The sequence below is a fragment of the Centroberyx affinis genome, unplaced genomic scaffold (genome assembly GCF_046629955.1).
Source record: "Centroberyx affinis isolate AG114_WGS23_722 - 3 ecotype Tasmania unplaced genomic scaffold, CSIRO-AGI_Caff_v1 ptg003804l_1, whole genome shotgun sequence".
NCBI lineage: Eukaryota > Metazoa > Chordata > Actinopteri > Beryciformes > Berycidae > Centroberyx > Centroberyx affinis.
Window position 1 is genome coordinate 20,380 of NW_027281669.1, and position 20,809 is coordinate 41,188.

The 20,809-nt window shown below is 39.8% G+C and overlaps 1 protein-coding gene across 1 annotated transcript; it reads right to left on the reverse strand.

Annotated features, from left to right (window-relative positions):
* Positions 1–81: 81 nt before the first annotated feature.
* Positions 82–18,127, reverse strand: LOC139662471 (NLR family CARD domain-containing protein 3-like). Its single transcript, XM_071541163.1, has 10 exons — positions 16,767–18,127; positions 12,061–12,180; positions 10,541–10,788; positions 8,611–10,459; positions 6,212–6,385; positions 3,208–3,384; positions 1,588–1,761; positions 929–1,102; positions 632–672; positions 82–346 (listed from the first exon to the last, which is right to left on the reverse strand). Exons 1-9 carry the CDS (start codon positions 16,895–16,897, stop codon positions 663–665), a joined length of 3,057 nt encoding a protein of 1,018 aa, XP_071397264.1. The 5' UTR covers positions 16,898–18,127; the 3' UTR covers positions 82–346; positions 632–662.
* Between the last annotated feature and the right edge of the window lie 2,682 nt (positions 18,128–20,809).

Consider the following 20,809-nt stretch of genomic DNA (forward strand, 5'->3'; position numbering starts at 1 on the left):
CATCAAAACAGTTGTTTAGTGCCAAGAAGTTGTTCAGCTGTTGAAAAACGGCTTTTTCAATGATTTTACTGTTTGGTGGACTTCCCATTGTGTCTGGCAGTGTAGCTGTTAGACCCCATCCTCTCCTTCTGGTTCCTCTGTGAGTCACTGCTATATTAACCTGTCCTCCTCCCAGTAACATCGCCCAGTCAGACCCTCTCTACACAGAACCTGAAGCTGCTGGTTAAACCTCTCTGGGTGATCAGGATAAGGCTGCTCCTCTCTCACCACCGTCACCTTTCTGTTCCCTCAGACAGATCAAGGTTTCTGTTTGCTGTGTTTGGATCCAGAGTGAGATGACAGGCATCTGATGGGGAGAAGAAGACACACAACTGACATCAGAAATCAGCATTTACTAAGAGTTCATCACCTCTGAATCAGTGATGCAGCACATCCAGTATAAAGGCTAGAAGGAAGACTTACACAAATAAGAACATAGATTAAGCTGTGTGTGTGTGTGTGTGTGTGTGTGTGTGTGTGTGTGTGTGTGTGTGTGTGTGTGAGTGAGTGAGTGAGTGAGTGAGTGAGTGAGTGAGTGAGTGAGTGCAAGATATATAGCATAAGCAGTGTCTCATGCTGTGTCAATACTCACATGTTGTCAGGCTGTCAGCTGTAATCCAGGTTTAGTTCAGCCTGTAGAGATGAACACAACAACAACAGTCATCTGCAGGTCGACTCAACACATGATCACAACACTCCTCTCTCTGCTTTGGCTGATCTGATTGGCCGACACCTTCATTGAGAAGAGCAGCCACTGATAAGGTTGGACATTTACCAGGAAATGTTGGATCTTTGGTTTGATGCTAACTGTGTTTATCACAATTCTGCCACTAACTGAGACCAACCAATGGATCTTGTCAACATGGACTGACTCCAACACTCTACTGACCTCAGGGTCTCCAGTCTACAGTGTGGACTCTCCAGAAGATCAGACAGCAGCTTCACTGCTGAATCCTGCAGCTTGTTGGTACTCAGGTCCAGCTCTCTCAGATGGGAGGGGTTGGACTTCAGAGCTGAGGCCAGAGAAGCACAGCTGCTCTCTGACAAGCTGCAGTACTTCAATCTGAATAAAGAACAAAGCATGTAGCTATAAAATAAAATATTCCTGGATAGAAAACCTGCTTGAATCCATCCAACCTTGCATAACCCAATCAGAGTTTGAGGTTTTAAATGTAGGATTTTGTAAAATGGTGCACTCAAGTCCAAACTCCCAACCCCAACAGGCTGCCAAATTCAAAAGGGCATTGCTGGTATTGATGACAACATACTGATGCTTGAATAAACAAGTACAGACTGAAGAGTGAATTAGTGAGTGTAGGTTTTTCATTGTTGTATTAGGGTTTTAGAGGTTTAAAGCTCAACATGCACTATGCCACATTCAATGGGCTTTACCATTATACTAGTGGATCGGCTTGCTAGTCAGTGTAGATCAGTATAATGTCAGCATACATATGTGTTTAAATTGAGTGTCACCACAATATTTATAAATTATTCATATAACATTTATATCAGCACAGAACTTAAAATTATTTAAATGTGCTGTCTGACCTCAGAGTCTTCAGTCTACAGTGTGGACTCTCCAGTCCAGCAGACAGCAGCTTCACTCCTGAATCCCGCACGTTGTTTTCACTCAGGTCCAGCTCTCTCAGATGGGAGGGGTTGGACTTCAGAGCTGAGGCCAGAGAAGCACAGCAGCTTTCTGACAAGCTGCAGAGACTCAATCTGAATAAAGAACGAAGCATGCAGCTATAAAATAAAATATTCCTGGATAGAAAACCTGCTTTAAACGATCTAATCTTATTTAACCCTATCAGAGCATTGAAGGTTTTAAATATAGGATTTTGTAAAATGGTGCACTAAAGTCCAAACACCCAACCCCAATAGGATGCAAAATTTAAAAAGACAGGCTAACACAACAAGGAAAAACAAGCACTTGCAAATATTAATGACAATATGCTGTTGCTTGAATTAGTGAATTGAAGTACTTAGACTCGTTACAATATTTGGAAAATTGGCCGAAAGTTCTTGGTGTAGAGTGCTAACGATTATTTTCGTTTTATCAGCATTCAAAACTAACTTAAGTTACAACACATAGGAATATTTTGACCCAGGTTATTGATGTAGATTGCGAACAGAATTAGGCCAAGGACAGAACCCTGGGGAACACCTTTACATACATTAAAAAAAGAGAGGTTAACCCATCAAACTGCACACACTGAGTTTGATCCAAGAGGTAATTCACAAACTGGTGGGTCTAACAAACCAATACTTACCAGCCATTGTTTTAAGCTATTACACAGTACCAGAAAAGTCAATACAGTACATGATTACATGAGTACATGATTCAAACAGAGATCCAGATGCAATAAAATGCTCATTAAAACAGTTCAACATCATCAATCTGTCAGATATGGTGACAGAACCTTTGACAATACAGGGAGGAAGTTCAATAAAATTATCATTGATTATCATTGGCAGAGACAGAATTTAGGGTTTTCCAAACTTGCTTTGGGTTATTTAAATTTTCAGTAGTAACAGCTAGATAAAATTCAGTGTGGCAGCAGGGTGTCGTTTAGCATGGTCTGTGAGGGGAGAGTAGGAATGGTTCACTGATTGTCAGGCACAACCAGAGACGGATTGGCCATCTGGAAAAGTCCAGAATGGCCACTTATTCCAGGACGGCCACCGGCCGCTGGCCTGGCCCATTCGGCCACACACACATTGCTAAGATCTGAATGATAGAGTTCTTATTATTTCTGAGTCAGATAGAGTTATATTGATAGCGACCAGAAGTCAGATCGTGAGCTGCAGTCATATGGATAGCATACAGAAAAGGATATGCATGCATACATAAAAAAGTCAAGTCATAAAAAAGTATTTATGCTTGCTCCTCTCTACAGTGAAGATGGGACCACACCACCAACCACAGAAGCACACTACAAGCCACAGACACACTACGCTGCCAGGTGGCAGAGTGAGGCCAATGGGCCTGGAAATCGTGATCCTTCTGAGTTATCATTTGGACAGAGCTATACGAACAGTCCCCAGACAGATGGTCTGGTGGAGCAGTTCAACAAGACATTAAAGTCCATGATCCGTAAATTTGTGCACACAGATAGTAGGAGTAGAAAAGTATTAACATAATGCTGTTATTTAAATAATGCTGACCTCAGAGTCTCCAGTCTGCAGTGTGGACTCTCCAGTCCAGCAGACAGCAGCTTCACTCCTGAATCCTGCAGATCGTTGTAACTCAGGTCCAGCTCTCTCATGGGATGGGAGGAGTTGGACTTCAAAGCTGAGGCCAGAGAAGCACAGCTGCTCTCTGACAAGCTGCAGTAACTCAATCTGAATAAAGAATAAAGTATGTAGCTATAAAATGAAATATTCCTGAATGTGTGCAACAATCCAGTGCTTCATAATCCAGCTCAATATTGATATGCCCTAATAAATAGAATTTACTATTTTGTCCTTATAGGGTCATTCCATCTGAAATCAGACAGGCTGTCACACCTACGTATGTCTCAGTTTCCTTGAACACCTTCTTTAACCAACCATATGAATAAATCTGGAGTTTGGGCCCTGAATGCCAAGTAGTTTACAATAAATAAAGACTTAGTTAAGGTTGCCAGAGTGGCCACCATTTATTGGGACAATATTTTCAGGTGGCAGTTTCTCTAGAAATAATTATGATAACAAGCAGAATTTTAGTTGGATTGCTGGGGTAGCAACCAAGAACTTATGAATAACTAAAAATCAAACTGTGTATTTATTGAAACCAAATATGTTTTCTGGTAAATCTTCACTGGTGTAAAATCACGTGTGCGTATTTGTTCAGTCTCAGAACTTTAATGTTTTACATATTTGTATGCATGTAATGTGTATAAATTTGCATTATCCATGTGAAACTCCCTAATGATGAAATTACCATTTCAGTTATAAGCTCTGTTTTAATGTATATTCTGATGAAATATTGTGTTTAGGTAGCAGGGGTCACTGTTTTTAGTCAGTATTGAAATGACTTTTAGAAAATATGGCAGTCAAACAACTGATCAACATGATCTCACACAAATATGTGAAATGAACACGAACTATGAAACAGATTTAACTGCTGTGGATACGTACTATGGGAAAAAAATGTTCCTCCACCAAAAATGTTATTGCGTTTCTCTGCCATGAATTGAATTATGTTTAAAAGTTTGGCTAACGGTTATGTTTAGGCCACTAAAATAACTTGGTTAAGATTAGGGAAAGGCTTTGGTCATGGTTAAATACAAAAAAAGTTTGCTAAAAATGAAAATGTGAATATTGGTAGAAATGTCCTTCGTAAACAGTCGCCAGCATCTAAGGCAAATGTATACGCCCACCCACCATCCTGGCCACAACACCCTTACTCTCCACTGCGCTATATGTGACAATACTTACTGTTTATAGTCGTGTCGCCTTCACGTAACTGTTTCATGCTGGGAAAACGTAAATTTAACAATTTACGTGCCACCAACACATAATTTGGTTTTAACAAGTCGGGTTCATTTCACATTTTACTGTGAGATAAGGTTGCAACTGGTAGGCCTTTAAACCTGCATTAAGTGATATCAGACCTTATAACCAATCCTGAAACTAATGTGTGCTATGTGGAGATTTCCTTGAGACATACAGATATAAACCAGATTCCACACACACAGGCCAGCTACATTGCTGTTTTCACCTCTTTTCTAAGGATTCTTGTTAAAATCTGCACCGGAATGAAGCTCCTCCCGAACCATTCAGGACCTATCAATTTTTTGAAAACTAGCTTGTCGCCTCCCTCGCTGGTTAAAAGCAACACTCACCCCTTGCCATTCCTGAAAAAAATTCTTGTAATGGCAGAATCAGGGAAGCGAAGGCGTAAACTTGTTAAACTACTAAGCTTGCTACCTACCTCTTCACTTGGAAGCGTGGGACATGTAACCTTCAGCGGGAGAAAAATCTGGAAAAATCTAGAAAAAAGCTTACCTTGCGAGGCAGCTGGATTCACGAGATCACGATCACGCGAGAATCCATCTTGCCAGGCTTCAAGTTATCCGTTTGTGGCCGAACCACAGCGGTGCGGACCAATCAGCGTCCTATGAGGGCAGCCAGGGGCGTGTTTCGGCAAGAGTTTGTTTATATGGTTCGTTGATCTGATTGGTTGAAGTTAGCCCGTGATAGACAGATGGTTCATCCAATCACCTGCCAAGTATTTTTTGAAAGTACCTGCCCTTTTCCAAACAGTTTCCAATGACGACTTCCCAGATGGTTCTGTGTAACAAACCATATGGCAAGTCAGGTTAGAAAAAAGCACAACCAGCGACTCTTCTCTGTAGGTACATTTAGCTTAACTATTAGTCTTTATGCAAGGTCCTTCGCTGGGTTATTGCACAAAATTACATAGCTTTAAAGCTGCAATAAGCAATTTTACGACCACTAGAGGGTGACAGAAACTGCAACACATTTGTAACTAAAGCACAGCAAAGCTGCTGGACTACTGAGGCCCCTAAGGACAAAACTAGCGAAGGACCATGCATAAAGGCTAATAGCTAAGCTAACTGGACCTACGGAGAAGTGTCGCCAGTTACCAGTCTCGTTTTGCCAGATTTTTCTCCTGCTGAAGGTCACATGTCCCACAATGACAAGAGGCAGGTAGCAAGTTTACTATTTAACAAGTTTACTAGTTTACTCGCAAGTTTACTGGCTTGCTTCATTGATTCGCCATTACGAGAATTTTTTTCAGGAATGGGAGGGGGAGAGCGCCGCTTTTAAACAGTGACAATAATTTTAATACATTGTGTATCCATAGTCTCATCAATACCTTTGTGAAATATGTGCTCTATACATTCTGTATAATTACCACAACCAAAATCAGATCTTTAATTCCTTTATTGCCTCCAACACTGTCACATCAAAGTTTTGCCATGGAGGTCATTTTGGAGCCAATTTGGACCCCTGTATCTTTAAAACTATGGAGAATTTCATCAACAAAGTTCATTGTTAATTTGAATACACAAGGATTGTGTGAAAACAATATGAGGACAATCTGAGACTTCAGCCTGTAAAACTCCCAAATCCTGTCTGATTTCAGATGGAACAACTATACAGGCTCTATTAACCACAATATTCATATTTGTCAGCACATAATTAAAATATACTGTCTGACCTCAGTCTCTCCAGTCTACAGTGTGGACTCTCCAGTCCAGCAGACAGCAGCTTCACTCCTGAATCCTGCAGATAGTTGTTACTCAGGTCCAGCTCTCTCAGATGGGAGGGGTTGGACTTCAGTGCTGAGGCCAGGACTTCACAGTGAGTCTCTGAGAGTCTGCAGCCAGAAAGTCTGTAATTACAGATTTAATGTGAAAATATAGCTGCATGGTAGCAATGGAACGGGTTCCACTGCATTGGTTAATAACTGTGCCATTTTTTGACTGATTCCTTAGCTACTTTCAAAGTAAAGGCAAGTCCAAGAAGCTTGCATACCAAATTTGGTGTCATATTGACTTGCAGTTCATGAGAAGAAGATTTTTGAAGGTTTTCAAAAAATCCAAAATGCCAGAAAAAATGTATAAGCAGACCTTATGGGTCCTAGAGGCAAAATCGTTCAGCATGATCAGCTACATAAGTGTACCATGTTTCACACGGAGAGCGGGGCTGAGCCTTAGACTTTGGGACCTTATTTAGCACCCCCTATGGGCCAATCTGTGCCATTTTTGTATCCCAGTAGGTTGACCAGGACTATCTATATGCCAAAATGGATAAAAAGTTATCGATGTATGGACGAATTATTGGCTAAAATACAGGAAAACACAAGGAATTATGGGAAATTTAGTCTTTGTTATCATCATATTATACCAACAACTTCAAAGTGCAGTAATTTCCTCAAATCTAAACATAACATTATGTGGTTTGACAGGTCATTTTAATATGATGTTTCTGACCATTCTGACATATTTCAAGTTGATTGATTACTGTGGCATGTTTTTACAATCATTTGAACTTTTTGTGCCAAAGTTGAAAAATCCATTGGTCAATAACTGCGCCATTTTTGGACCAATTCCTTAGCTACTGCTACTTTCAAACAAATTAAAGGCAAGTCCAATAAACCTGCACACCGAATTTGGTGTCCTTCTGACTTGTGGTTCATGAAAAGAAGATTTTTTAATGTTTTTAAAAAACTCCAAAATGACGGAAATCACTCTGCTTTGATAAACAATGCCGCCTCTCTTTGATAAGCACTCATTTCTCTTTGATAATCACTCATTGTAATGTGTAATGAGTGTTTATCAAAGTAGAGCTGAGACTAAGCATACCAATAGAAATGTATACAACATACTACTACTACTACTACTATTATTATTGTTATTATTATTATTGTTATTATTATTATTCATGATAATACTACTACTACTACTACTAATAATAATAATAATAATAATAATAATTTGTATTATAGAATTTGAAGAATTTTGAACCAAGCAGAAAAGAAAGAAAGAAGAACGAAAAGATTTTAGACTAAGCTCCTCAGGCAGGTAATTTCAAATTCTGGTAAAACACAGGCATTACTGTTTTGTGCTGATATTTTAAAATGGACCCCAGGAAGAGTAGTCTGTCACTTGTGCGTCAACTAATGGGGATCCACAATAAACAATAAACAATTACATGACAAATAAAAAACACAAAAAAAACAACCACATCATGTGATACTAACTGTAATGTAGACACTATCCACTGGAAATACTGTTGTCTGTTGTGATAAAATGTCCTTTTTCAAAACTTTTTAAAGTCTCCATGAAATTAACTCCCATTACTTTTACTTCCTACAAAACAGAGTATCTTTAATGGTGAACTCCAGTATACATAAATAAAAATTCCAACCAACCATCTCAGATTCCATCAAATAAAAGTGCCTTTCTCTACCTGATTGATATTCCATATTGGTTTGAATAGTCCCTCCCCGCGTTATGTCCCACCTCATTATCCTGTTTCAACAGGAAATACATCAAATCAATGAAGTAAAGATGATGATGATAGACCCCCCACAAGCACACTGGCCTATTGGAAAGGTGCAACAGCTCCTACTGACAGCAGAGTCATAGTATTTACCACTTTGTTGGCTTTACTGTATTTCTGATATTTCCGACTTGAAGGCAGGATAAGATGAGAGGAATCTTTCATAGATATTACACCAATAAAGAGGTTAAAGAGGCAAAAGAATGTAACGCAAGTAACAATCTATCTGTTTGATCAGTAACTGTAATTTGATTACTTTTGTAAAGGCTAATCTAATCTAATCGAATCTAATCTAATCTAATCTAATGTAATCTATGAAATTGGAACAGTAATGCTTTACTTTACTCTGTTACTGGAAAAAGTAATGTGATTACAGTAGCACGTTACACAGTAATGCGTTACACCCAACACTGTGTGCCACTGCTATGTAGAACAACAATTTTATAGTGTGTATGTTAGAGGAACTCCATATCTTTATTGTAATTCTAATGGTCTAGGTATGAAGGTCGCTCTACACTGTTGTATAATGTTGATATTCACAACAGGACTAACCGAGCCTCTCTGCAGTTCCTCACAGCTGGGATCAGTCTCTGTCGTCCCTCCACTGTTGTGTTGTACTCCTTCAGGTCCAACACATCCAGAACCTCCTCTGACATCTGCAGCATGTAGGCCAGAGCTGAGCAGTGGATCTCAGAGAGTTTCTTCTCTGATCTGTTCTTTGACTTCAGGAACTCTTGGATCTCCTGATGTACTGACTGGTCGTTCATCTCCATCAGACAGTGGAAGATGTTGATGCTTCTGTCAGGAGAGAGATTGGAGGTGTTCATCTTCTTCAGGTTGTTGATGGCTGTCTGGATTTTCTCTGGACTGCTCTCAGTCTGACCCAGCAGGCCTCCTAAGAGATTCTGGTTGGACTCCAGTGAGAGGCCATGAAGGAAGCGGACAAAGAGGTCCAGGTGGCCGTTTTTACTCCTCAGGGCTTTGTCCATGGCTTTCCTCAGGAAGACGTCCAGGGATGGGTCACTGCTGCCATACCTACCAAAGACACGATAATCCAGGGATGAGTCACTGCTACTATTGCTACCCCTGTCTGCCAGGAATGTGTCCAATACCTTTGTGTTCCTGTTTGTGTAACAGTGGAACATGTAGACTGCAGCGAGAAACTCCTGAATGCTCAGATGAACAAAGCAGTAGACCGTTCTTTGGAAGAGCACACACTCTCTTTTGAAGATCTCTGTGCACACTCCTGAGAACACCAAGGCCTCTCTGACATCAAGACCACACTCCTCCAGGTCTTCTTGGTAGAACATGAGGTTGCCTTTCTTCAGAAGTTCAAACGCCAGCCGCCCCAGCTTCAGAAGAACTTCCCTATCAGTCTCTGTCAGCTCCTGTTGACTCATCTCATGTTTCTCATCATACTTCTGCTTCTTCCTCTTTGTCTGAACCAGCAGGAAGTGTGAGTACATCTCAGTCAGGGTCTTGGGCAGCTCTCCTCTCTGGTCTGTAGTCAACATGTGCTCCAGAACTGTAGCAGTGATCCAACAGAAGACTGGGATGTGGCACATGATGTGGAGGCTCCTGGATGCCTTGATGTGTGAGATGATTCTGCTGGACAGCTCCTCATCACTGGATCTCCTCCTGAAGTACTCCTCCTTCTGGGGGTCAGTGAACCCTCGTACTTCTGTTACCCTGTCAACACAGGTAGGAGGGATCTGATTGGCTGCTGCAGGTCGGGAAGTTATCCAGAGGAGAGCCGAGGGAAGCAGATTCCCCTTTATGAGGTTTGTCAACAGCACGTCTACTGATGATGTCTGTGTGACATCAGAGACAACCTCATTGTTCTGGAAATCCAATAAAAGTCTGCTTTCATCCAGGCCGTCAAAGATGAACACAACTTTACAGACAGAGAGCTTCTCTGCTGTGACCGTCTGTAATGTTGGATGGAAAACATGGAGCAGCATGAGAAGACTGTACTGCTCATCTTTGATCAAGTTCAGCTCCCGGAACGAAAGCAGAATCACAAGACTGACATCTTGATTTTCCAAGCCCTCTGCCCAGTCCAGAGTGAACTTCTGCACTGAGAAGGTTTTTCCAATGCCAGCAACGCCCTTCGTCAGAACTACTCTGATGTGTGACTCTTGGCCAGGTAAGGGTTTAAAGATGTTGTGGCACTTGATTGGAGTGTCATGGAGGGTCTCCATCTTGGATGCTGTCTCCAGCTGCCACACTTCATGTTGGGTATTAACCTCTTCACTCTGTCCCTCTGTGATGTAGAGCTCAGTGTAGATCCTGTTGAGGGGGGTTCCAGTTCCTGCTTCAGCAGTTCCTTCTGTCACAAATTCACATATCCTTCTCAGACTGATCTTATGCTCGTCTAAAACCTTCTGCAGACTGCCGTCCGCTTGAAGAGAAGAAATAAGAAGCAATATTTCACAAATATGCTGTATCCTGGTTTTAGAAATGGTGACAATAGTGGACAGACCCCCAGTCTTACTTTGAGCAATGCTGGTTTGGTTTGGTGTCTGCAGTCCAGGTCTTGTTCTGGATCTTTTTCCACACTGGGGACAGGCAGAGTCTCTTGATGAACCAGACTGGTCCCAGTATGAGATGATGCACTGTCTGCAGGAGCAGTGTCCACAGCTGGTAGAGACTGGATCCCTCAGGACCTCCTGACACAATGCACAGCAGGACAGCTGCTTCTTCACAACATCATGACTCCTCTTCCTCTCTCTGTGGAGATGAAGGGAATTCAGTATGATTAGAAAACATGAAGGAAGTTTAAACTAAAACCTTTTGTTGAAATTGTAAACTAAATGTCAAGATTTTGCCGATACCATCCCGTTCAGATAGCATCCTGCTGCCACAACATGTAGTTTATTTTCACATTTCTATCTCTCATCACAGTTGTAGTTTAATCAATCAACACTGCACACCAGTCAGTTTACCCATCACTGATAAATGTCACTGTAGCAATCATGGATGATTGCAACATTGTGGAATTTATTCTGGTTTGTTTCATAATTGTCATTAATGAATGCTAGGCTCAATACAAACAGCATGCAGTCCTATCATATCATCTTTACTGAAGCTTGTTAAAGAGCACAGACATTGCCTGGGAGTCATTTGTATAAGTTGCATTCTTGATAACCTCTGACTACAGATGGTGTTTGCAGGGCACAGAGTGAGTGCGGGACTAAAGGTGCAATCACACCTATAGTTGATTTTCTTTGGTCCAAACCATAGTGGAAGTTTACCTTGTTGCATTTTAGTATCTACAAATAGCTTTTGCTCCAAATGCTCCACAATTTTACAAAAACTGAGGCACGCAGATTTAACATTTCTGATGTGCAAGGTGACATATGGGGCATGGGGCGGCTGTGGCTCAGGAGGTAGAGCGGGTCGTAGAGCGGGTCGTCCACTAATCATAAGGTCGGTGGTTCGATCCCCGGCTCCTCCAGTCCGCATGTCGAAGTGTCCTTGGGCAAGATACTGAACCCCAAATTGCTCCCGATGGTTGCGCCAGCACCCTGCGTGGTAGCTTGCCGCCATCGGTGTATGAATGTGTGTGTGAATGTAGGCATTGTAAAGCGCTTTGGATAAAAGCGCTATATAAATGCAGTCCAATTACATATGAGAGGTTGTAACGGCAAATTTGAGAGAGTTGTACTGGAAAAATATATCCAAGACTTTGCAGTTTCAAAGATTGTGTGAAAATTCCAACATTCAAGTTGCAAAGTTGCTGCAAAAACACCTTTATAGTTTCTGGCTAAAATAATCCAGATGAAGATCCATTTTTGGTTTAAGTGAGCAGTTACTTTTCTCTTTCCAGTGTCTTTCCTTCATATCTTCACTATGAGCTTTGCGTCATGAATACAATGCTCTCATAGTGTGGAATGTATCAGTAAAAAGAAACAATTCTAAATGACAGAACAGAACATTTTCCTTCATCATCATTTAATCAGGTTCTGTTAGGTAGACTTTGAGTATAACCAGTCCTCTTACTTTGTGTCTGAAGGTCCAGGTTCATTACTGAAGTCTGGAGGTTCATCTTTGGACCAGTCACTCTTCATAGACAGACAGCTGGGTACTGGAGACTCTGCTCTCTGCCTGTGGTACTGACCTCTGGAAACAGAAATGTTTTATACAATCATTAGTTCTAGTAAAGACAGACAGCAATGCATGTGAAGTTGCACATTGTCACTCTTTCTGTCCATCTGGTTTCCTACACCTGGAGTTTTTGATACTTTTCATATCCCAATCTGCTCTGTGCCAGGCTTTCGTTGGTACTGATCAGCTCTGTCCTTTGACAGCTGATCACCTCTTCCAGCTCCTGCATCCTTTGTAATAGTTTCTCATTTCACCTTTCCTGAATGGTAGTTTTTTTTCCAACATATCCTGTCATGGCATCAACTTTTACCTTCAACTCTCAGTGGATTTGGATGACTTGGTCTTTAAAGTGAACTTTGGTAGTACCTTGGTGGTACGTTAGATGGATACAAAGTATGATTGTACAACATTGCCATTATTTATTTGACAAAACTATAAATCTTTTTAGTAACGTTTTTCTTGCAATGGTAAAGAAGAATAGTAGCCCAATCAGAATAAAAATGCCTAATATATCCACCTCAATCAGAATAAACTGTCCCATTCTGAATGAAATTTCATTCCGTTTGAGAGGGCTGGTATAACTATTTCATAATCCGGTCAATGGATACAATTTTGTCATGTAAACACTCATTCCTTTCTTTTGTTGGAATAGGCTGCACTTGTTGTTTACACTGGGGGCGCTCGGGCTTGACGTAGGCGGCCTGGCCCGTGCTGACTACCAGGCCAATTTCGGCATACGCCAGTGACAATTACAAGTGTACCCAATCATTGCAATCAGTGCAAAACAAAACGTCTGCTTCTGACACGTATGGAGTCGTATGTTGTTATAAAGCTGTTGCTTCATCAGGAAGAACAACAGTAAAGCAACAACGATGCCAAGCGGCTGACGCAGGTCCATCTTTTAAAAATGTAAGCCCATGTTAGATTCTGCTCAGTAGACTCCGCACACTGTCTTCACTTAACAAGAATTTATTAAATGACATTTAATATTTCGGTCAAGTGACCTTTGTCAGGTATCTGAATAAACAATACAATGGGGCCTGTTTATATAGGGGAAGAGGAAATAAGATGGTCCAATCATAGGGCATAGTTAATCAGGTAACCTCCTGGTACAAATCAGTGCCTAGTGAGGTACAAGGGTCCATCCAGGTGGCAAGGTATGGCAATCGAAAGATTAATTAACAATCAGAAAAGTTTTTTTTTACATCCATAACTAGCATCCAATATCACGACTCCAAACAACATATATCAAAGAGGGGTAAAGACCACAGCAATGTGGGTTTATACAAAAGGAGGAAAGTCAATCACAACTGAATCATACCTAAAGATGTAGCTACACAGGAGTAAAATCCCAATGGGCGATAGGCAGATCTAAGCCATATAGTAGGTTAGGCTAATCTTTGGTCAAGTGGACCATGTGAGGACATTGGTAGATGCTCACATCATAATACAAAGTATACATAAAGAGGGGTGCCAAAACATTAGAATAAGTATGAGAAAGACCACCCTAATTCAAAACAAGGGGTACCATAAATTGGCTAGTATAAATAGAAAATGTCAACAATAAGTAAACATATAATAAATACAGGAAATCATGTGAAATGCAAGTTAGTCTTAAAACTGTTTAATAAGTACACAAAGTTGGTCATATCATCTGAAGTCCTTTGGAAAACACAAAAAATGTCATCAATAAATCTATAGTATTTCAATATTCTGGGTAAATATACATTTCTACTGTGGTTGAACACAAAATTCCTCTAAAAAAACCCCATAAATAAATTTGCATAGTTAAGGGCGCAAATGGAGCCCATACTTGCTCCAGAGGTCTGCAAGTAAAAATCATCATTAAAGCAGAAATAATTATATTTCATTAAAGAAGCCAGATCAATTATGAAGTGGTTAGGAGGGGTGGCTGTATGATCACGACTTTCTAAGAAGTATAGAGCCTCTAAACCTTCATCATGGGGGATATTAGTATAGAGGCTTGTTATGTCTAATGTCATGAGGAGGACATCTTCAGGAAGGTCGGTCAGACAAGCAATTTTATTAATGAAATCCATTGAATCTTTAATATATGCTGGCAATGTCTGTACAAACGGCTTAATGTAAAAATCAACAAATTCTGATAGAGGAGCTAGTAAGGAGTTGGTTTGTGCCACAGTAGGGGAGACCGGAGGCAATTGTAACACACTCAATTCCTCCAATCAGAAACAAGCTAGAGTGATGACACTTACTGTGCACATGCTCAGTTGGATTCTCTCTCTGCCTGAGGAAAAGAATCAGGATCACTTCACCTCAGGAGAAATTTTTGGCAAAAAACTGATTTTGAGGTATGAAAGTTACTTTTTGGATGTACACTATTTTTCTTCTGCTGTGTACCGTTTTGTTACCTATGAATTTAAACTTATATAAGTTTTATCTCTAGGTCATTGGTAAAAAATTAACATAAACAACCGATTCTAATATAGTAGCTGCTAGCTAGCATACAAGATTTTGCCCCCAAGAGTTGCCTCCAAGCCATGCACATGCCCAAATGTGAGCACCCTGTTTGTCTGTTGACATACTTCTCTATTAGAAAATGAACATAGGCTATTAATTCATTTTTATATGTGTTAAAGCAATATTATATATCAACAGATGTGAATATTACATGTTTCTGCAAAAGCACAGTTCCTTTCATTGTCAGTTAAGCACAGAAATTACCCTTTCATTAACATATTTGGTTAAAGACTGTTCTTGACTCATCAGCTGATCAATATATTCGAGTGAAATATATTTTTAACTAATTTAAAATAATTAAAATTTAGTTACCACTAGAATAGCTGCCTAGCCTTCTGCAAAAATAGAAATAGGCCGAGACTTTTGCTTTGATTGCATACAATGCCTGACATCTAATAGAATTCGTACCATAAAAAGATAAATCAATCTTAAGTAGCATTACTAGATACTTGCAGTAATGTGATTACTTTGAGGTGTGCTTTTATTTGAGATACAGTGGGTTAAGATGACTGTGTTTCACTGTGACTTTCTTGCCTTAAATTCAATATTATAGTCTTGTCCTTCTCAGTGAAAATCAATCAGTTGTATCAATTGTATTATTAATTAGTGCACATATACAGTATATGTTTCTTATATCAAAGGATGACTGCTGTATTTGAAGTCATCTGTGAGTTATGAGGGAAAATATAAAAAATGTTACAATTGCCCCGGTCTCCCCTACAGAACACGTATTATACTAGGGTGTGAAAGCCAAGAGGAGGCCTGGCTTGCACTAGGTCTACCTAGTCTTGTTTTTATTACAGTTTTTCTCAGTCGCTTTGGTACATTTCTCAGATCAGAATTGAAATTCTCAAAACTACTTGTTCAATCTTCACATCATTGTGTCACTTGTGCACATCAAAAAAGCAGTTTCTCATTTCTTTGAACAAGTTGCAAATGCTTTGGTACATCCATGCAAATGATTATGTACAATTCTCTGCTGTTTCCTACATTATCAATTGCTTATGTCATGTTGATCAAAATGTATTATAATGGGTCTCTGTTGAATAGTCTCACCCCCCACAACATTTAGGCATTAGTTCATCGCATAAGTCTTTACATGCAAAATGGTTGAACAAGTTGTCATAATATGTCAAGCATATTTCTATACATTTCCATTAGACTTTTTTTCTAAATCTGTCCTGAATTGGTAAATTGCTCCCAGGTGAATCTTGACTTTCTCTAACGAAGGGAAATGTGTGAAGCGTTAGATCAACCAATGATCAACCAGTTTTCTGAAATAGCAAGAGAAGATATTCGTTGTGATGTGGATGAGAATTTGTGGCCCAACAGACAGGAACGTCAGGAGGTGTAGGAAGACTGCACTGTAATTCCTACAGCACTGCATGTACAGTTTTCCCTAAGGAGATTGTCCTATGTTCACATTTCTACTTTTGTTTTTTTTCTTTGTGCTATGCAGTGCTGTCTTTTCCTTTCTGTATTGCAATGACATGGTCTGTCAACAAATTACAGTACAAACAGTAAAAGCGTAAATGTGAATCCTGTCCAGTCTCTTGCAATCAATCTCCCACATACACTAAAGTGTAACTTACAATTTACAGTAATTGTCTTCAAAACTTTAGCCATAGTTTACATCAGAACATCCTCCAGAGTACACTGTTATATTGACAACATGACTAAGCAATTTGACTGTCTTATCCGTACACAATGACACAAGGACTTGTCATTCTGATGCACTGACATGTTCATTGACACAGATATTTACTTTTGAGAGATGAACTAAGGATTTTGAGCAAGAGACTGGCTTTTGCAGGTAATCCATGGTGTTTTGCTATTTGTACGAATTGTTTTGAGAAATGCACTTACTGTTTTGCAAATGTCGAGGATGATTCGAGAAATGTACCAAAGCGACTGAGAAAAACTGTAATACTACTTTAAAAAGAAAAAAGCACAGATCCAGGCTAGAAACAATAACAACCAGTTCAATAACAATACAAGTTTTATTTGATTAATAAAATGCCTGTAGCGGCAGACAGGTTTTCCGTACAATAGTGTAGGTTATCAAATAACATTTCTTCATTCCAGTATAACAGTCCTCTTACTTTGTGTCTGAAGGTCCAGGTTCATTACTGAAGACTAGAGGAATATCTTTGGACCGGTCAGTCTTCATAGACAGACAGCTGGGTACTGGAGACTCTGCTCTGCCCTCCTCTTCCTCCACACAAACACTCATCTTCTGGACTTCAGTCAGTCTGAGAGGTGAAACAGAAACACTGGAGACACACACACACACACACACACACACACACACACACACACACACACAGTATAAGAAACCCAGCCAGCACTACTCCTGGTAAGTTAGTGTCACCTTGTTTCCTTTACAGTAAACATGTCTAATTAAAACAGTGTGTGTTAAACAGCCAATCAGGACTTTGTATCCACAGATGAATCAGTGATAAACTGTTCAGTTCATTCTGACTCTTATTCCCTCTGCAGTCCACAGGGAGACAACTGACTCAGAGACTTTTACAGTAAAATAATAATAATGTTGTAATAACACTCACCCTGCCTCAGCCTCCTGTTTTCCTCCTCCTGCTCTGCTCTGTGTCTCAAAATGGAGCCTGAACTAGCTTCGTGCCTTAAGTTTCACTTTTCCCGCCCTATGTTCTCATGTACCTTGGTCACATGATCGGTGTTGCTCCTCCCCTCTCCATTTCCTTTACTGTTCCCTCCATGGCTGTATTACAGTATATTGTCCCTCCCTGTTGTTCCTGAATGACCTCAGCGTGGCTCTTCCCCTCTTCAGAGGAGTTTCCAGCACTTCACAAAGCCCTTTGCTACGGTGCACACAAGATAATTAACTTGCGCGCACAAAATAAAAAAATATCACCTTTCGGGGCTCCGTAGTAATCAGTAGCCTAATTGAATCCCAATTTATTTTGACTTTTGTTTATTTATTCAGTTATTTCCCTTTTTCTCTGCGTTTACATTATCACCGTTGACTGTTATGTGAGCAGCCGGGACAGAAGGAAGAAAGGGGACAGTAACTGAAGGTCGCCGGTTCGAGTCCCTGCTTCAAAATCCTCTCGGTGCGTCATAGTAATAGTTCAGTTCACCTCACGCTGCCACAGGGACAAAGGGGCGAGGGGCGAACTCTGTGGTTTAGTGACTAATAAGGCATTAATATGTTTCTCATAGTATTGTACTTACCTGCTGTTTGGACATGACACCAGTAGAGGGCGCTATAAATCTATATGTTAAGTATGTTATCTGAAAGAACCAAGACCGCAGCAGCAGCAGCCATGCCTTGCTACGATGGTGCAAATGGTAGAAGACTGTTAAAGGAAGGGAAGAAAGAAGTAAAAGGCACTGAGATTAACCTGCAGGTTGAATAAACTGTTGCATTACTAGGTTAATCAGGCAAATAAGTTACTTTTTATTTTATTTATCTTTTTTATTTAGTCATCAATTTATGTAGTCATGATATTTATGTAATTGGTTTATTTTTATTTATTTATTCTGTTCTTTCTCCCCATACTACCTACAGTAGATTTCCCTCAGCTCAGTCTTTTTAAGTTTTTCTTCATATTTTGATTTTTTTTTAAATCAGCCTTCAGTGACTGAAGATACACAAAAAAAAATAGCTTATTGTTGCTTTTGGCAGAAAAAAATGGACCCTAGTGTAAACCATAAAGTTAACACTGCACCATATTTAGAGTTTTGAAGACTAATATTTGATTCAAAATCCTAAGTGAAAACTGTGGTCTGTGGGTTCAGGAAACAGGCTGCAGTAGCAGATTTTGTCCACTAGATGGCAAAATAGCAAAAGAGCTTTATTCTTGTCAGGTTTACACTTGCAGTTCAGTTGGTTTGGAGACTACAGGTCAATATTTAGTTGAGGATGTGCCATTGAAACATTTATATCATTTTTTGATCTAGTTTCCCCATTTTTTTTAGTTAAGACTGACACTAAAATGTAACCTTTGTTAACTTTGTTAACCTTCTTATTTGTATTTGTATACTTTATTATCCCCATGGGGAAATTTGTCCTCTGCATTTTGGCGCTTTTCCACTGCATGGTACCGGCTCGACTCGACTCGACTCTACTCGCCTTTTTTTTTTTTTTTTTTAAACATAATACAAGATCATCATATAATACACAAAATATAAAACTGCCCTCCCCTTTCCAAACCCCCTGATCGCCTTTTTTGGTTTTCCACTGGCCAAGTACCAGGTACCAGGTACCATATTACGTAGTACCTGGTACTTTTTTTCGTAGCACCTCCGTCAAGGTTCCAAGCGAGCTGAGGAGAGCTGAGGCACCAAAAGGTGACGTAAAAACGCTGCAGACCACTGATTGGTCAGATCGTCATCGCGACACGGGACGTATATGCTAACGTTAGCTACCAGGTTAGCGGTTAGCTTACCCTCTTGCGTCGCCTTGAGCAGCCAGAGAGCTTCTGCTGTCTCGCTGCCTTCAGCCTCTTCTGAAATAAAAATCTGTCTCCTTGCTGTAACTGTCTTAGCGACATGTTTCCTTGAGATGTTTATTTTATGTTTGTCATAAATTCATGATTATTTAAGTTCATACGGTCTTTAAAAATGATTAAAAATGTATTATAAATATGACGTTAACTCTGTTCAGCCTTGATGTTACCAGACGCTCTGCCTCCTCCATCAGCTGTCCGGTCAGTCGGTGACACGGAGCTACTAGCTTAAAAATACATGTGAAGTTTGAGGACGTAGCAGCTAAATCTGTCCATGGAAAAATTATTTTTTTCAGCAGATATCTTAGTTACAACAAGATCGAGCTAGCGAGGCAGTTTTGTGTTTATATGTGTGGTATTTATTCAGTTTGGGAAATCCCACGATCTCTAGAAAGCATTAGCTCCAGTTGGCTGCTGACTCAACAGGGACTAGAACTCGTCTGTTGCAGGTCGGTACTAAGGCTCCGCCTACTTGCTGGAGCAGTAAACTAGTTTCATTACATAGGAGTCTACTGACGTGACTGATTGTTTTCCAGTTATTAGTCAGACCCCATGTATTTCCAGGGAAACGGAGATAACACTAGCAAAAAGTTTTTTTTATTTTGAGAGCGAATTGCCCCACAATATGAATACATTTTGATTATATCTTTTATTTTGTTGGTAACTGTTGTATAATCTCAATATTACACTCGAGGGTGAGCTTTACCGTCATTATTGGCACGACAGTGATGCGGTCAGGTCCGTAAGCATCCCTCTCGTGTAATATTGCTTAAATAAAAAAACACTCACCCTGCCTCAGCCGTCTGTTTTCCTCCTCCTGCTCTGCTCTGTGTCTCAAAATGGAGTCTGAACTGACCGGTGTCAAACTTTCACTTTCACTCACCAGTTTGTTCCTCCCTTCTCCATTCTCTGGAAATGACTTCAAAAAGCTGCAGATCAGCTTTTTGTTGAGATTTGCTCAAATTAAAGACAAAGACACAGTAAACAGTAATGCTTAACAAAATGAAGAACACTGAGAACAAGGAACAGGATAAAAACCTGTTATCAACGAAGAGATCTGTAACACTGAGAAAGTTAACAAACTTTAAAGAAAACAAGGTGGTACTAACTTACCAGGTGTAGTTCTGGCTGGGTGAAGTAGTATACTTTAAGTTTACTTTTTAAAGTTTACCTGAGTATAAAAAGTATACATATAAATTTGGGGAACTATAAATATACTTATATGTATACTTGTTTCTCTTTGGGACTAAATTGGAGCACTTTCTAGTTTATAAACGTATACTTGTAAGTACATTTAAAGTTAACTCAAAGTATGCTACCAGTATACTTGATGGGACTGGAATAGTTCATTTAAGTTTATATCTGTATACTTTTAGAATCCTTGAAGTTGACTCACAACTCGACATCATTGTAAATGAGGGCAACCTCAATGGTTCTTTGAGTTTAGTTTGGTTTTAACTCAAGATAAAAAACCTGTTATCAATGAAGAGATGTGAACACTAACAAAGTTAACAAACATAACAAAGGTTATCATTTAATGTCAGTCATAACTTAAAAAAATGGGGGAAACTAGATCAAAAAATGATAGAAATGTTTCAAAGGCACATCCCTAACTAAATATTGACCTGTAGTCTCCAAACCAACTGAGATGTCTG